Source organism: Ranitomeya variabilis, chromosome 4 (genome assembly GCF_051348905.1).
Source record: "Ranitomeya variabilis isolate aRanVar5 chromosome 4, aRanVar5.hap1, whole genome shotgun sequence".
In the NCBI taxonomy this organism is placed as follows: domain Eukaryota; kingdom Metazoa; phylum Chordata; class Amphibia; order Anura; family Dendrobatidae; genus Ranitomeya; species Ranitomeya variabilis.
Window position 1 is genome coordinate 506658856 of NC_135235.1, and position 16870 is coordinate 506675725.

The 16870-nt window shown below is 41.3% G+C and overlaps 1 protein-coding gene across 4 annotated transcripts in view; it reads right to left on the reverse strand.

Moving 5' to 3' along the window:
* Positions 1 to 412: 412 nt before the first annotated feature.
* Positions 413 to 16870, reverse strand: part of ETV4 (ETS variant transcription factor 4) — a 145702-nt gene continuing 129244 nt past the window's right edge. For 2 of the 4 annotated variants that reach the window (XM_077252083.1, XM_077252082.1), the window contains exons 8-13: positions 16474 to 16730; positions 8309 to 8365; positions 7820 to 7888; positions 7023 to 7195; positions 4615 to 4716; positions 413 to 1657 (exon numbers count right to left, since the gene is read on the reverse strand). In XM_077252083.1, coding sequence (XP_077108198.1) covers positions 1436 to 1657; positions 4615 to 4716; positions 7023 to 7195; positions 7820 to 7888; positions 8309 to 8365; positions 16474 to 16730 — 880 coding nt within the window. In that variant the 3' untranslated portion in view covers positions 413 to 1435. The remainder of the gene's footprint in view (positions 1658 to 4614; positions 4717 to 7022; positions 7196 to 7819; positions 7889 to 8308; positions 8366 to 16473; positions 16731 to 16870) is intronic. The other 2 variants (XM_077252084.1, XM_077252085.1) reach the window with 1 other exon arrangement.

A 16870-nucleotide genomic window follows, 5' to 3' on the forward strand; every position in this document is an offset into this window, starting at 1 on the left:
CTCCCAGCCACATTCGGACTAGACTGTTTCCAGCCTCGCTTAACACACATGCCAACCAGATGGGTGTAGCCTCGCTTAATGCAAGAGACCATATGTATGCAAATCCCATAAATGAAGTGAGGCACCAGCTGGCCACGGGAACGGAGAAACCTCACAACGCACAGTGCACGCAATGTGAGGATTCACATGTCTGTAGTCACAGAGCCTAAGACCAGACAACCACTTTAAATGTTAGTTTCTCTGCAGAAATTTGCAGCAACATGTAGGGGAGAGGTATTGAAATATCACCTCCCTAGATGGTACTGTCTTACGAAATGCATGAACATACCTTAAAGGTGCTTGAAGAAAGCAGCCATGTTTTCCGATCTCAAACAAACATTGCAGCAACGGATTACATTTAAAACATGTCATTGCAATCCAGCCTCATTTACTTTAATACAGCAATATTAGCCCTTTAAATGTACAAATTACATTATGTGGGGGAAGAGGAATCCAAAACATTTTACAGCTGACAACTATATGTGTACAGACATTTTTACATGCTGGACCAATATTGGAAAAGCAGGTCTGCTCTCCAAGAACAGCATAACATTTGTGCAAGGGATGGGCCTTGTATTGCAACTTCTGTGCCTTGTGATTGGTACTGAAGATAAATGGGCTGAGCTGCAATACCAGTCACAAGCCATAGACAAGAGTGGCACTGTTTCTATGAAAATAGCAGAGCCTTATGTATCCCGAGCAACCCAATAGTTTACAAGGATTAAAAACAATAAAAAAAAAAAACTATAAAAAGAGAACAAATAATTTGTTGGCTTTTAGACAAGACAAAGGAAAAAAAAAATCTAAAAAAACCCCAAAAAACACATTCAATAAACAATATAAGAAAATCAAGACAGGAGTTTCTTCAAACAGTTTAATTTCAAAAGGCAGAAAACAAAAGCATTGGTAGATTCCTGGATTATTGCACTGGTTTGATGGGGTCTTTGCTGAAATCCACTCAACAAAAATCCTTTCCAATATAAAAACACAAAAAGAAATAAAAACCCACAAACACCCCAAAAACCTAAATGCCACTTTAAAAAATAAAAAAAATAAAAAAAAACTGAAGGAAAGGATTTTGCCTTCAATGCTCGATGCTAGAGAACATGCATTTCCTGAAATCAATCATTAATAAGCTTAGCCGTATTAAGAGAAATCTAAAACTTGGTGCTCAAATACACCACAGCCAAGGAGTGTATCTTGAAAAAGCCATGTTACAAACGCCCAAATATAACCTGGGTTTTAATAACTAACAGCGGTATCTTCAGCACCTACCCGCTAGAGTCCATGTTGCTTAAAAACAACAGGTTCTGGCAATAAAAACAAAAAAGCATCTACATTCATATGATTCCTAACAAAATGTATCCATATATACAAGATTACATGGCGGCCACGGCTAGTAATTGTAGCTGCCTTTATAGTTTTGGGAAGGGACCGTTCCCACATCTTGAAGGTATATGCCGCCTTCATCCAGGTGTGACAAGGGGACAGTATCTTCTTCGCTGATCTGTCGGTCAAACTCTGATTTCAAGGCAGGACGTTGATTGTCAGGAAAAGCCAAGGAAAATAGCGCTTCGGGTTCACACACAAATTTGTAGACATAACGCTCGCCAGCCACCTGAAATAAGACAAAATACATTTGGTAAAATGTTTTGTACAGAAAAAAAAAAAAAAAAATTATTTAAAACCCTACTAAGCCATCAGACTGAACGGCCGTGTTCACAAGCAGTGATTTTACAGCATTTTTAGAATAAAAGTATTGTAACTTTATTAAAAGCATGTACTGTAGACAAATCAGACATGTAACTCGCATCCAAAAACGCAGCAAAAAATCATCGCAAAAAAATGCAGCGAAATCTGCATTTGGAAAGCATTTACTGCCAGGTTTTGGCTATGTAAAAAAAAAAAAAAAAGAAGCTACAAAAATGCTGCATGTGAATATAGCCTAATTAGAACACAATACCAAATATTATTTTAAGCATTTGTGCATATAATGAACCTTATCATTAATACAATATCGTAAAATGAAAAAAAAACAAAACATAATATAAAACCTAGCAATATGGATTTTTGTTTGTTTGACTTTGCTTTTAACCTTTAGGTCGAATACTAGCTATAAATCACAAAAACTGCTATTTCAGATCAATAATGGAAATTGTGATCATCTTGGGCATATATCTCAATATAAAAAAAACCAAACATTTCTATTCTTATTTATTATCCAAGATGACGTTAAAGGGATTATCCGGGACCATTTTAATTTTTTGTCAAGAGGATAAGAACTGACCGGCAGGTAGTTGCCAACTACCTGCTAGTGCTGCCCGGTGTCGGCTCAGAGCGATCAGAGACATACATAGTAACATAGTTATTAAGGTTGAAGGAAGACTTTAAGTCCATCTAGTTCAACCCATAGCGTAACCTAACATGCGCTAACATGTTGACCCAGAGGAAGGCAAAAGAACACCACGTGGCAAAGAGTAAGCTCCACATTGGGGAAAAAAAATTCCTTCCCGACTCCACATATACGGCAATCAGACTAGTTCCCTGGATCAACTTCCTATCACAGAATCTAGTATATATAACCTGTAACATTATACTTTTCAAGAAAGGTATCCAGTCCCCTCTTAAATTTAAGTTACGAATCACTCATTACAACATCATACGGCAGAGAGTTCCATAGTCTCACTGCTCTTACAGTGAAGAATCCGCGTCTGTTATGCTTAAACCTCTTTCCTCCAGACGTAGAGGATGCCCCCTTGTCCCTGTCTCAGGTCTATGATTAAAAAGATCATCAGAAAGGTCTTTGTACTGTCCCCTCATATATTTATACATTAACATAAGATCACCCCTTAGCCTTCATTTTTCCAAACTTAATAGCCCCAAGTGTAATTACCTATCTTGGTATTGCAGACCCCCCAGTCCTCTAATAACCTTGATCGCTCTTCTCTGCACCCGCTCTAGTTCAGCTAGGTATTTGTTATACACCGGAGACCAGAACTGTACACAGTATTCTAAGTGTGGTCGAACTAGTGACTTGTATAGAGGTGCCTCTTTTAATGCATCCCATTATTTTATTTGCCTTTGTAGCAGCTGCCTGACCCAGACCACTAAATGTGAGTTTGCCATCCACCCATACTCCCAGGTCTTTTTCATTGACTGTTTTGCCCAGAGATTTAGAATTAAGCACATAGTTATACATCTTATTACTGCTACCCAAGTGCATTTATCAGCCCAAGCTTCTAGTTTGCAGAGGATGACAATTTTATATTACAGGATGATTTATGTATTGATTACCCTGCAGAGTTTAGCGTCATCTGCAAATACTGAAATTCTACTCTGTATGCCCCCTACAAGGTCATTAATAAATATGTTAAAAAGAAGAGGGCCCAATACTGACCCCTGTGGTACCCCACTCATGCTTCGATTCTGCTGCTTCACCTCAACAGACCTGCTCTTCATCTTCCAGTCTCCTCTGTTGACATCTTGTGGATTCTCAGCTGGCTCCCTGCAGTTATACATCGGGGAGCTGGCAGCCACTCAGGAGTAGAGTTGAGCGAATTTCTTCAGGTCCCCACTTATTCGGCAAGCCATAGCGTTTGCCAAATAAGCTCCAGAGGGAACCCGGATACGTAGAGCATGCCAGCTGATCAGTTCCGCAGCTGCATATGTCGCGGCTGTGTCGCGGTCACAGCACATGAATGCAGAGCCTGTTTGTTGGGCTCTCCATGTGCTGTGACAGTGACACATGCAGCTGTGGCACCGATCAGCTGGCGCGCTCCATGTATCCGGGTTCCCTCTGCAGCCTATTCGGCAAGAGCTATAGCTTGCCGAATAAGCAGGGACCCAAAGAAATTCGCTCAACTCCACTCAGCAGCACATCGGCAGAGACGCGCGTCAACAGAACAAAGTGGAAAACGTCACTGGTATCTGCAGAGTCACCGGCAGGAGCGATCAATGACCGTTCTGGCCGGCGAAAATATCTGCCAGCTCAGAAAAGGCTTGTAGCTAGCAACTAAAAGCCTTTAATTGTTTAGGCCCATGAGAAAAAAATAAAAATAAATAGTCCTGGATAACCCCTTTAAACAACCAGCATCCTCTATAAGTATCTTTCTACATATATTATTATGTATACCCCTCCTCACATGTAAAGCGCCATAGAATAAATGGCACTATAACAATAAATAATAATATACCATATTTCGTTTAGAACGTTAAATGCAAGGCAATTTAAGAAATATATAACTACAACATGTCTAGTGCTCATTTATGCAAGTACCATTATCTACTTCTGGAGAACCCTTTTAAAAAAGTAGTGTGGACCCATGGGGTCAAACTTCGAATGTCCACAAGTCATCACCTATTCTTTGAAGAAGTTACATCTTTAAATTTTGGGAATAACTCTTTAATGGGGTTGTGTCTGACATTATATAACTGGATTCAATTAGAAGCCTTTTTTAAAGCAGGTTAAAAATGAGAACAGAACGCTTTTTATTTTTATCTACTATTGTACCCAAAATAGACAAAGGGTAGGAAAAAAAAACAAAAACAAAAAAATGCTTGCTTTAATATACTCACTTTTTGCATAATTCCCTTCTCATAGTAATAGCGCAGTGACCGACTGAGCTTGTCATAGTTCATGGCTGGCCGGTTTTTCTGCATGCCCCAAAGTCTGGCAACCTGCAAAAATAGTTCACAACCGTCAAAATAGACTCTAATAAGACTGAATAGCTAGAAAGAGGTTAACAATCATTTTCTCCCGTACTTTGTTTTTATTGCCTCTAGGCATACAAGACCTTTCAGCTTGCCCAGGCTGATACTGCAGAGACTCACCCAGCTGTGACATTCAAGAAAAGAACTAATCCAGTTGTATGGACAAGCTTGGGTGGAGGTAAAATAAAGGTTAGGATGGCTAGAATTTCTTAAGTTTTGAGGGAGATTTGACATTATCACAACTATAAGTGAAGAATTGACTAACCTCACTACTAGGCTAGTATGTCTACCTTTTAGGCTGCTGTCACACTAGAAGTATTTGGTCAGTATTTTACATCAGTATTTGTAAGCCAAAACCAGGAGTGGGTGATAAATGCAGAAGTGGTGCATATGTTTCTATTATACTTTTCCTCTGATTGCTCCACTCCTGGTTTTGGCTTACAAATACTGATGTAAAATACTGACCAAATACTGCTAGTGTGACAGCAGCCTTACTCTTAAGATGCCCACTGGCCAAAATGGACAGGACAATTTGCTGATCTCTTCTGCAGTTCGGAGATGATTGTTAATGGATGGACATACCGTGGTAAAATTGTTTTGGACCATCTGATTTTGTTGTGTTGGTGGAAGAACGTAAAATTCTGCCTATAATGAGCACAACCAATAATATAACAGCTTGACGGGCATGCACTTAGGGCCCCTTTACATAGGCTAAAGCAAGCAGAGTGGCACAGGGCCATCATTAATACAATATGACAAGTTAATACAGGACCTTAAGTGCTCATGCAGACAACCGTATTTTCGGTCCGAGTGATACAACAAAACATCGGGTCACACTCGGACCAATGTTATTCTATGAGGCTGTGCACGTTGAATTTTTTTCTGAGGGCAGAGTATATCCGAGAAGAAAAAAAAAAAAATTGCAGCATGCATGATTTGCAATCATAAATTGAATCACACTCTGACATGCAAGTCATTGTGTCCATAAAAAACAATTTAAATAAAAATCGAACCGCACCCAGATGACAGAGTGCAGACCAATTTTCAAACAGAATGGAGAATCCCCCCCCCCCCCATCTTCTCCACTCCACAGCAGAGATAATTGGATGACACTGTGTGATCAGCATGTGATCAACATAATCGGACTGATTTTATTCGATGAGAGAAAATATGGTCGTGTGACCCTAGCCTTAAAATGTGTTGGTCTTTGTGAGGGACAACCTCTTAAAAAATAAAATTAAAAGCAGTCAGGCATTTACTAGCAGGCCAATTACATTGAGGTTATACATTACTTTAAGATGCATGCAAACCCTACATAAACACTTACTAAAATGAAATTTGATAGAAGTGTTAAAGTAAAAATGCAAACCAAAACTGAAGTTAATAGTACACATTGATCCCAGCAACCCATGTGTCCACCCAAAAATTAAACAACATTGAAAAAGTCCACAAGACGTTTTGTAAAAAGTGAACCCGACAGCTGATCCATATTGTCCCAACCACAGGTAGCACTAATCCGGCACTGGCTTTATGATCTCAGTCAGGTACGTTTGACTCAAACACTGCAGCATTTCAGAGAAACATACTTTAGAAACTGCTGGGAACCAAGAACACAGGAGGCTAGTTGGACTGGTGGGTCCTCTGCAGCGCGCACGCGTGTGCGTGTGAATGTGTGTGTTGGGACACACACACACACGGTCATTGACAACGGGCACTGGAAACCAGCCTATCCAATTAGTCTCCCATGCAGCTCTGTCCCTGGCGGCATCTCTGGTGTCTCCAGGCAGCGATGGCCTCGGAAGTCCCTGTGTGCCCTGACATCACAACATATGACGCAACCTTATAATGTGCATTGTCCTCTGAAGTCTGGTTGCGCCCAGAAGCCCCAGCCTAGAGTGAATTTTGATCAATTCGTACAGAGCCAATTACAAAAATCCACATTCTCCAGAACATGGATTTTGTTTCTTGTAACATTTGAGTAGAATTTAGTGCCACTCAAGTATATTAGCCTATCGCTAGGGAACAATACAGTTTTTTTTTTATGGCTTAAAACATAGTGCAATCATAAAGCAGCTGATTCTGCTATTAAAAAAATACTGGTTTATATTAAAAAAAAAAAAAAAAAAAAAAAAAAGTAGACTGACACTAGGGGTAAAGTACACACTCTTATTAAAAATGTAAAAATAAGGAGAAACCCAGAAGAAATCTATAAAAATGTGTACATGGTGAAAAGCAAAACACATTATTCAGAATGGGAATGCCTGCAGCCCTACCTCTTCAGGTTCTATCAGCTTGAACTCCATGCCCCGACCTGTCCAGGCGATGAAATGAGAGTTTGCAGGATCATCCAGCAGAGCCACAAGGAACTGCCATAACTGCAACGATCCACGTCTTTGGTATGGAGGTCCATCTCTATAGGTCCCAACTTCCTGTTTGATATCGCCTGCTGTAATCCCACAAAGATCAGATCAACTCATACATCACCAACATATGATCTAGAACATGCAAGTTTTTTTTTTGCAGAAGCAAATTTTATTTATTCCCTTTCAACTCAAATTCTTCAAGGCCTCCTTTTTTAAAATGTACTCCCAGATTTAACATTCCCTGTAGATAAGAACATATTTGAGATCTTTCCTGTCCACCATGGTAGACATGCTAAAGACAAGGAAGACAAGGAAAACAAGTAAGTCTACTACATGTGTATGTACAGGGTGGGCCATTTATATGGATACACCTGGGTGGGCCATTTATAAAACTGGATCGAAAATGGCCGACTTCAAAATGGCCACCATGGTCACCACCCATCTTGAAACGTTTTTCCCCTCCCATATACTAATGTGCCACAAACAGAAAGTTGATATCACCAACCATTCCCATTTTTTTAGGTGTATCCATATAAATGGCCCACCCTGTAGACACTTAGTCATTAGGCATAGGGAACCAACAAACAGCAAAGGAAATGTGGACCCAAGAATAATTTGTAGCCACGTTTAAGACAAGAAGCCTGAATATACTTCCCATTTTATCACATCTACCAAAATTAGAACTTATGTGATATTAAGACACCAACCTTCAAACTTTTCTGGTACAACACAAGCATCATCAGCAAAACTTCTCATGGGCTTTTCATAACCATAACCTAGAAGGAAAATTGAAAAAACAACTTAATATGATTGCATCATTAAAAATTCTAATCCTATAAACAACTTTGTTGATGACAATGGCAGGAGAACAGGAAGAAAGTGTATATGGCAAAAAAAAAAAAAGGATTTTTTTATATTAGAAAAAAGTGATTTTCTATAGCCCATGAACTGTACTTCAATACATATCTTATGAAATTGTAGCAGAAGCTCAAGTAGTTTAGGTCCAGGGATCTTTCTATAACAGGTGTTTTATGCGCAATGACCATTCTTGAACGTCATTTACCCTTTCAAAATCAGGTTTTGTGATATATCTGACATCTCTAACCTACAATCAGAGCTTCTATTTTATGACTACGACATCCCACTTCCAAAAAAAGAATAAAAAAAGACAAATATAATACACAAGTCATAATTACCATCCATGTTTGGGTAGCCTTCCACATTCCTGTACATGGACTGACAGCCAGGAACATCTGTCAAGAAAGAATGGAACAGATAAGAAAAAAAACCCGTTGATCAAAAGAAAAAAAAGTAAATGTAATCCAGAAATGTTCTTGCACTAAAAATCAGAAATCTGGTGCGAATCTAAACCTCCTAAAAATACACATGGCAAATACGTTAATTAGCCAGATGTGCTGTAGGTTTATATTAGCCCAAATCAATGGAGAAGCGGATTGTAAACACATATGAAAAGCCTAATTGTGCTTCCGTTTCTGATACCTTTGGAGTTTACATTACCCCGGACCCCAGCTGTTCAGATGTTTTAGATACAATAAATAAAAGAAAATAAATTCAGTGGTTTGTGACAAAAGCCAAAATGTTAAATAAAGTTACACTACTATGCAAGTGCTTCACAAGATTCTTCTAGAGGTGGACACCTGATTGTAGTGGCCAAAAATTGTACTGTACAGGGGGAGCTGTACATTAAAAACCATTAAACTATGTCCTGACCCTCGAATTTTTGCAGCTTAAATAGAGTTAATCCATGGCTTTTCCCTATAAAATCTACTTGAAATAAAAGTAGTATGCTACTTAATTCCAAAGCAACGGTCTCCCCAAAAAATTCAGAGCGGAATTTAGCTGCATGTGAATAGGGTTACGTAAAATCTATTTACATGTATGGGATGCAGACTGTAGGATTTCACAGAGTTTGGTACAGACTCCGTGCCGAAATTATGTGTCAAATGTGATTTGGGTGACCATGGTCTATGTTTGTCAGACACTAGACAGACCAAGCTGGGAATGCAGGTGTGTAGTTAGGAGGGGAAGCTCCAAGCTACAGCTATCTAGTGTATGACAATTTGAGTTGACCTAAAAAAAAATGCAGCCTGAACCCATTATACACCCCCTTTTAATGATCCCCCCTTACACATGTCCACATTCAGCAGAGTGTGCATCTATAGTTTAATGGGGAAAGGGGAATAAACTGTAGCCACGTACTTTCGACAGCTGATTATATCTCTCAGTTGTCTAAAGTCAATACACACCTTCAGACATCTTTGGTTGCCAGAAATACTACCATTTCATGGGATATACCAATCTGTTCAAACATCCATTCACCATCGTGCGTGTCTGTGTGTGCATATATAAAAATACATACGTGTGTATATATGTCCTACATACAGTGTCTTGCAAAAGTATTCACCCCTTGGCTTTTTACCCCTTTTGTCACATTATAAAAATATTTAAACACAGATAGTAATCAGATGTGTGGGATGCATCAGCACTAAAAAATGTAAGTTGGTGAAGTGGAGAGAAAAATATAGGCATGAATCAAATTTATGAGATCAAATAACTAAACATTGACATGTACATATGCAGCGCCCCAGAGTCCTGGTCGTTGCAGTGATGTCACGTCTGATTGCACTAAAGGAGATCACCTGACCAGCTATCACAGTCACACATTACACTTCACACTCAGGCCACCAGGGGGAGCAAAGGGTTCTATGTGTTAGGCCACTCCTCACACTCTGGTAAAACTGGGGGTTGGATAGGAAGTTAGAGAGAAGCTGACTGGGTTTGATCCAGGCAACATCCTGTGAGAGGGAGTTCCTGGGAAGATTCAGGGGGGTCTCTGTCAGGGGTGGGATCCTGACAGTGGCCTAGCGAAAAGGACAGATCGTTACGGAGCCGCGCCTGCACCCGTTGCGGCGGCATCCTAAGAAAGGACACGAAGCGAGGTTTATTGCGGAGAAGTGAGAAACGAGATCACAGCACAAAAGGAGGATAGAACCAGTAGGAGTCGTGGCTTAAGATCGTGGCAACATCCTACTGAGGCGCGTAACCGGTGGCCGGAACGCCGAGGAAGTATTGGGCTCCAAGCATTACTTCAAACAGCGGCAGGACAGTTGATTATAGGTTGGATGTCTCACCTAAAACACCTAAGCAGACATAGGAGGCAATTGTGGGAGAGGGGCGTCTCTAGGGTCCCAGAATAACTCCAGGCCTACCCGTCATACGGGTGCGTCCTAGCCATATCATCTGGGGGACGGAGAAGAACATCAGAACAGAAACGACAGTTGTGAGGACTATCCTGTGGTGCTCAGCAGGGAGGTACTACAACACATAGGCGCTAGAAGGTAGGCACTGATTTCCACCTGCAAAGGGAACTCTGGATGTGCCTTCGGACCGGCCGGTCACAGACAGCCCTGTTAGCAGTGCTCTGGATTGCGGATCCCGAAGCCTTCAGTGAAGAGGTAGAGAGACTGCAACCCTGTGTCCTCGTTATTCATCGCACCTTGCACCGCACACTATCATCACACCTTTCACTGGACGCCTCTTAGCAGGGTCACGGACCGGGTCTAGCCACCGTGACAACCCCAGGACCGAGACAGAAGAGGCCCGGTACAGAGTACCCCGCGGCCCTGCGTCTCGGGGCGCACCACATATACATTCACCCCTTTTGTGATGAAGCCCCTATATTTCTGGTGCAAGCAATTACCTTCATAAGTCACATGCTTAGTGAAAGGAAGTCCACCTGCGTTCAATCTAAGTGTCACATGGTCTGTCAGTATATACACACCTTTCATGAAAGGCCACAGAGGCTGCAACACCATTAAGCAAGAGGCACCACTAACCAAACAATACCATGAAGACCAAGGGGATCTTCAAACAAGTCAGGGACAAAGTTGTTGAGAAGTACAAGTCAGGGTTGGGTTCTAAAAAAAATATCCCAATCACTGAAGAGCATGGTACCACAACAAACCTGCCAAGAGAAGGCAGCCCACCAAACCCTAGCCCGGGCAAGGAGAGCATTAAACAGAGGCAGCACAGAGACCAAAAAGGTAACCCTGATAAAGCTGCAGAGTTCCCAAGCAGAGATAGGATGAAATGGATGAAGGTGCTGTGGTCATTAAACGTTTTGGCCACCAAGTTAAATTATCTGTCTGGCGCCAAACACAGCTCATCACCCCAAGAACACCATCCCAAAAGTGAAACATGGTGGTGGCAGCATCATGCTGTGGGGATGTTTTTCGACAGCAGGGACAGTGAAAGTGGTCCAAGTCGAGGGGACTATGGATGGTGCAAAATACAGAGATATTCTTGAGCAAAATCTGTATCAGTATATCAGTGATTTGAGACTGGGAGGGAGGTTCACCTTCCAACAAGACAATGACCCAAAGCATACTGTCATAACACGTGAGTGGTGTAAAGGGAAACATGTAAATGTTTTGGAGTGGCCTAGTCAAAGCCCAGATTTTAATCCAATTGAGAATCTGTGGTCAGAATTGATTACTGTTCACCAGATGAAACCATCTAATTTGAAAGAGCTGGAGAAGTTTTGTCTTGAGGAACTGCAAAAATCCCAGTGACAAGATGTGGAAAGCTCATAGAGACTTATTCAAAGCGATGACTTGCAGCTGCAATTGTTGCAAAAGGAGGCTCTACAAAGTACTGACTAAGGGGGTGAATAGTTATGCACACTGAAGTTTTCAGCTATATTGTCCTATTTGTTGTTTGCATCACAATAAAAATAAAACTAAATGTTCACAGTTGTAAGCATGTGCTTTACAGGAACTGATGCAAACCCTCAAAAAAAAACAAAAAAAAAACAAACATTGAAATTCCAGGTTACGAGGTAGCAAAACAAAAAATGCCAAGGGGTGGCAGCGGTGGGAGGTTGAATACTTTTGCAAGCCACTGCACAAAATGATTGCATTAATATTCTCTGGCTGGCATTGATCAGAACTAGGTTCTTAAAAGCTCCAGGTCTTTGTCTGACCAGAGTCATTATAGATTAGTCATGCACGGCTAATATTTTTAAGCTAGAAGTGATGCAAACCCTGAAATCATTGATAAATATCCCCCAAACTGCATCTGCAGATTACACTTCTGGCTCAGGACTCCCAAAGAGAGAACTTGAGTTAGTTCTTACAATTCCGATTTCCACATAATGTCCTCCTTATTCCTGGAGCTTCTCCTTTAAATGTAACTGCTCGGGCTGCAGTTTGGCTGTGTCAGTGGAGTATTTGTAACCTCCATAGCTGGGATGTTTTTTTTCCCAGCGCCTTAATAGCCTTGGGCAGAAATACAGTAACAGATAGTGTTACCACAAGACAGCCCATATTTCTGGTATGATGTCAGCCGCCTATGAAAACGCAGCCGAGTTTTGTAAGCCGGCACCAGAACAGCCCTACGGGGACTTCTTGTCTTTCTCTTGTCCTCCATTTTGTGAATGAAATTCCTCAGACTCCATTCAGAAAGCGAGGAGCCCATGTATGAGTGTCAGTGAGTAGCAGGCAGGTGGGAGGGAGCCAGCTACGATTCAAGGTCGTAATGCAATCCTGTTAAGAGGATGCAGAAAAATTGGAGCTAGAAAATGCAAGGTCAGGGGACAGTAAAGAAAGTGCAGCTGCACGACACACGGACCCTCGGTGCTGCAAAGTTATTTTTTAACTTTGGACAATCTGGGCCAGGTGTTCCCATTTATAGACTCCTCTTGATAACGTCCTACTTGAATCTATAGGGAAGCCAGAGTCCTTCGTTATTCATCTATCAGAGCTAGCTACTCCTGTAAAGTCTCCCCCTACAGAAACTATGGCAGATGCTTGTCAGAGAGCAAAATGAAAAACTATTCTATAGAAACAAGCATGCCTCCATCCCACATGTTGGTTTACCTCAAAAGTTCTCCTAGTCTTTTTTTTTTTTTTAAATAAATTCTGTGATTTTGTACATGGATCTGCAGCAGACCGGGTGGAAAGTATCTAAGGTTTTATGGAGAGCAGAAAAGATGTTACAGATTTCTTGGGAGTAACACATTGGCTCACAGACATAAAGGCATCATTTTAATCAACATCTTCTGCACCTGCGTGGCCATATAGATGGCTTGGGAGGGTTGATCCTATTGACAGATACCCTTTAACAAGATGCCACAAAAATGTTATACCTCTTGGGGCTACAAAAACAGAACAAAGTATCTGACAGTTTTTACTGGTCAGATCCTTTCTGGCCTTAGACATAGATTTTCTTACATTTGCCTAGAGAGTGTTTGGCCCACAATTATTGCATGTATATGGCCAGTTTCAGTTTCACACATATGGCAATCATCAGTAATCATAAAATCATTTAGACAATTAGTGATAATCATTAAAGTCCATAGTACATTCCTTTATAGTTTGTATACTATTTCATTTCCCTTTGTACATCTTTAAGTATTGATCTACACCATAAGCGTGAATGATCTATTTCTTGCATGTGTGAAAAGGGTCCTCTTGGACTTTCCTTTATTGTAAAGCAATGGTAACGGACCTGTAGGAAGTCAAAAAGATAGCATAAACCAGGAAGGTATAATTACTGCCTGTGACACTTTGGATGGTTATAGCACTATGTGGTTTGAGTAGCAGTGCTGGAAAAAGAATGCCAAAAAATGACTGTTACATTATGCAAAGAGAAGTCATGGAAGGAAGAAGTGGTTGTGACAGTCAGGAAAAAAAAAAAAAATCAGTGACTGATCACAGAGAAAGCCACGGGTGAGTCACTGGAATTATTAGTACATTTTGCGCACAAGGTCTGCAGAGCGCCTGTGTAGAACTGGAATCTACCACTATATTGTCACTGTATGGTGGTAATAGCGTTACATAGGGCTGCAGGGAACAGCTCTGCATTCAGCTATGGTTTACCACTGCTATTTCATGGGTGAGATAGGGGCGCAAAATTGAATGTAGGTTGAAACAAAAGGCGTATCTTCATGAAATCAGTTCTCAAAAGTTGAGAAATATGAACAAAACCCTTTAAATCAAATAAGACCCATTGGCAGATTTACCAGATCAGTCTCACAGTATTACCATCATCATTGTCTTGTAGCAACCAGTCACCATACAGCTTTCATTTCAAAGGTTATGTGCACACGTAGAATGGTCCACAGCGGATTTTTCCGCAGCGAATTTGATAAATCCGCAGGGCAAAAATCAGCAGGAAAAACGCAGTATTTACGGCGGTTTTTGTGCCGATTCCACTGCGGTTTTACACCTGCGGTTTTCTATTATGGAGCAGGTGTAAAACCGCTGCGGATTCCGCACAAAGAAGTGACATGCCGCGGAATGTAAACCGCTGCGTTTCCACACATTTTTTTCCGCAGCATGTGCACTGCAGATTGCGTTTCCCATAGGTTTACATTGTACTGTAAACGCATGGGAAACTGCTGCGGACCCGCAGCAGAATCCGCAGCGTGTGAACATAGCCTAACTCTACATTGGAAAAAATGAAAGCTCTGCTGCGATTGGTTGCTAAGGACAAAGTTTTACCGTCTCACAATATGACAGATTTTTCAGAACTGTCAGAGTGCGCACATATAGCTCTATATACTCCGGCCGTTACATCACTAAATCAAAATGTAATATATGGTCAAGGAGTCAAGTGCCCCCTCAACTTCATAGATCAGCACTAGACTAAATTCAAAACCTCACATAAAAGTATCACTATACAGACAAGACCATTTATTCATCTATACATTACAGCTTTCCAGGAGCAGAGGAAACCAGAGGAAATTAAAACTCCATTTCTAACACAAACCAGGCTTCTGACAGGTCTAGCGGTGTCATTTCACGGCCAGCCAGTCTTGGGAGTTTTAGAACACACTTTTCTTACTTCATATAGGTGCCTGAAACTAGCCGATTATTTACATTCTAACGTATGTGGCGACACGATGTTGGATGGAGCAGACAGACATTAGCTCATTAGCAAGACAGACAGACTGCTTGGAGGCAACAGGAATACAGAGATTTACAGAGACCACTGCCTCCTCTTCCTCCATATATATGACCGACCAAATAATGACTCTCTAGACTTTCAGATGATACGATCAACTTCTACTAGAGAATCGTCATTAAACACTAAATTAAAACTAACTTTATTCATGGGACAATCCCTTTAATGAGGCCAACAACCTAGTTTGTTGTTCTTAATTTAGTGGTCATTGACCTATCCAACAAACTTTAAAACTGGAGTGAATTTTAACCAAAATTCAGCCATGGCCGGTTCCAAGGGCTGGAATAAAGCCTACAAAATGATTGAATGCAGGGGTCATGAAAACACAAAGGAGTTCTCCAGGACTTCTTATTTTCACGCATGGGGCCAAGAACCAACAGGCAGGTAGTTGCTAACTATCTGATGTGCCCGTGGCGATTTCTGCTGACTTACATCAGGCACAGATCGCTCCCGCCAGAAACCAATCTACTGATGTCATGTTGACCGGGCAGCATCTTCTCTTCCAGTGTTGCATGGGTGTCTCTGCCGATGTCATGAAGATTGGAAGGCAGGCTTCCCGCTGCCCAACTGCGAGGAGTCAGCTGTCAGTCAGCAAGAGGTCTGCAGCAACGCTCCATTAATAGAACTTACCGGAGTAGGAAGAACTGCTCCATTGACGAGAGGTGAAATGAAGCAAAGAAATCACCGGCGGCTCAGCCGGTAGACACTGTCCTGATGCAGAACAGGCAGGAGTTAGCAAGTTATCTGCCCGTTAGTTCTTAGCCCCATACATAAAGGGGTTATCCAGGGCTTATTAATTTTAAGTGATTTCATGTGCCTTGCATATGATCGAATTATGGGGTTTATTCCAGGGCCTACTTTGATCAGCTTTGGCAGTCTTTATGCTAATTTCCAGCCATCATCTAATGCAGGAAGTTTTGCATGCTCATTTCCTGCAGGAAAAAAAAATAAAAAACAAGTCTTACATGGAACCCATTCCACTGAATGGAGGACCATGTAATACTTGCTTCCACTGAGCCGACCAGATAGAGAGTGGGAAGAAGGTATATGAAAAGGGTTATCCGCTATTGGGCAATCTCCTAACTGCTAAAGTGTGCGAAAAAAAACAAAAACAATAAAAACTGCTTCCCGGACCGGTGCTGCTCATCATGATGGCTATATTTCTTCACAGCAATTGCTTAACACAGCAGTAACATAGCAAGGTCATAGGACTACCAGAAAGAGCGCCAAAATCAGAGGTATATGATTATATTATATTATATATGGAGCGCTTAGAACTGAAGGGGTGGTTCAGTAATGCCCATGCAAGATGTGGAACATTTGGTTAAGTTGGATGGTCAAGTTGTTCCAACAGGTCCAATTCACCATGTCTTACCTGAATCATATGCATAGTCTGTTTGCTCCTGCTTGACTATCACATTGGATTGGTACCGGTGAGGCCTGCTGGTTCCAACATGGCTTGCCTGGTCATACATGGGATCATGGTACTCCTGTTTGAAGCTTTGCTGTGGATACTGGATACATGGCTCAGACATCTGGCGTTGGTAGTTAGCTGAAGACTCCCCCCTATTCATGTTCTGTGTGGATGGAAAGGACTGGCACATCTCGGGTAGTTGCTGCTGGTATCGGGATCTGAATATTATAGTGGAGGCGTTAGAAGAAGGCAGCAATAAACACTTTTTTAAAGCGGGGGTAAATTTTTGGTGGTATGTGATTGGGCTGTTTATGGCTAGAGTTTAAAAAGGACAACAGATCTTGTAATATGGGATCTC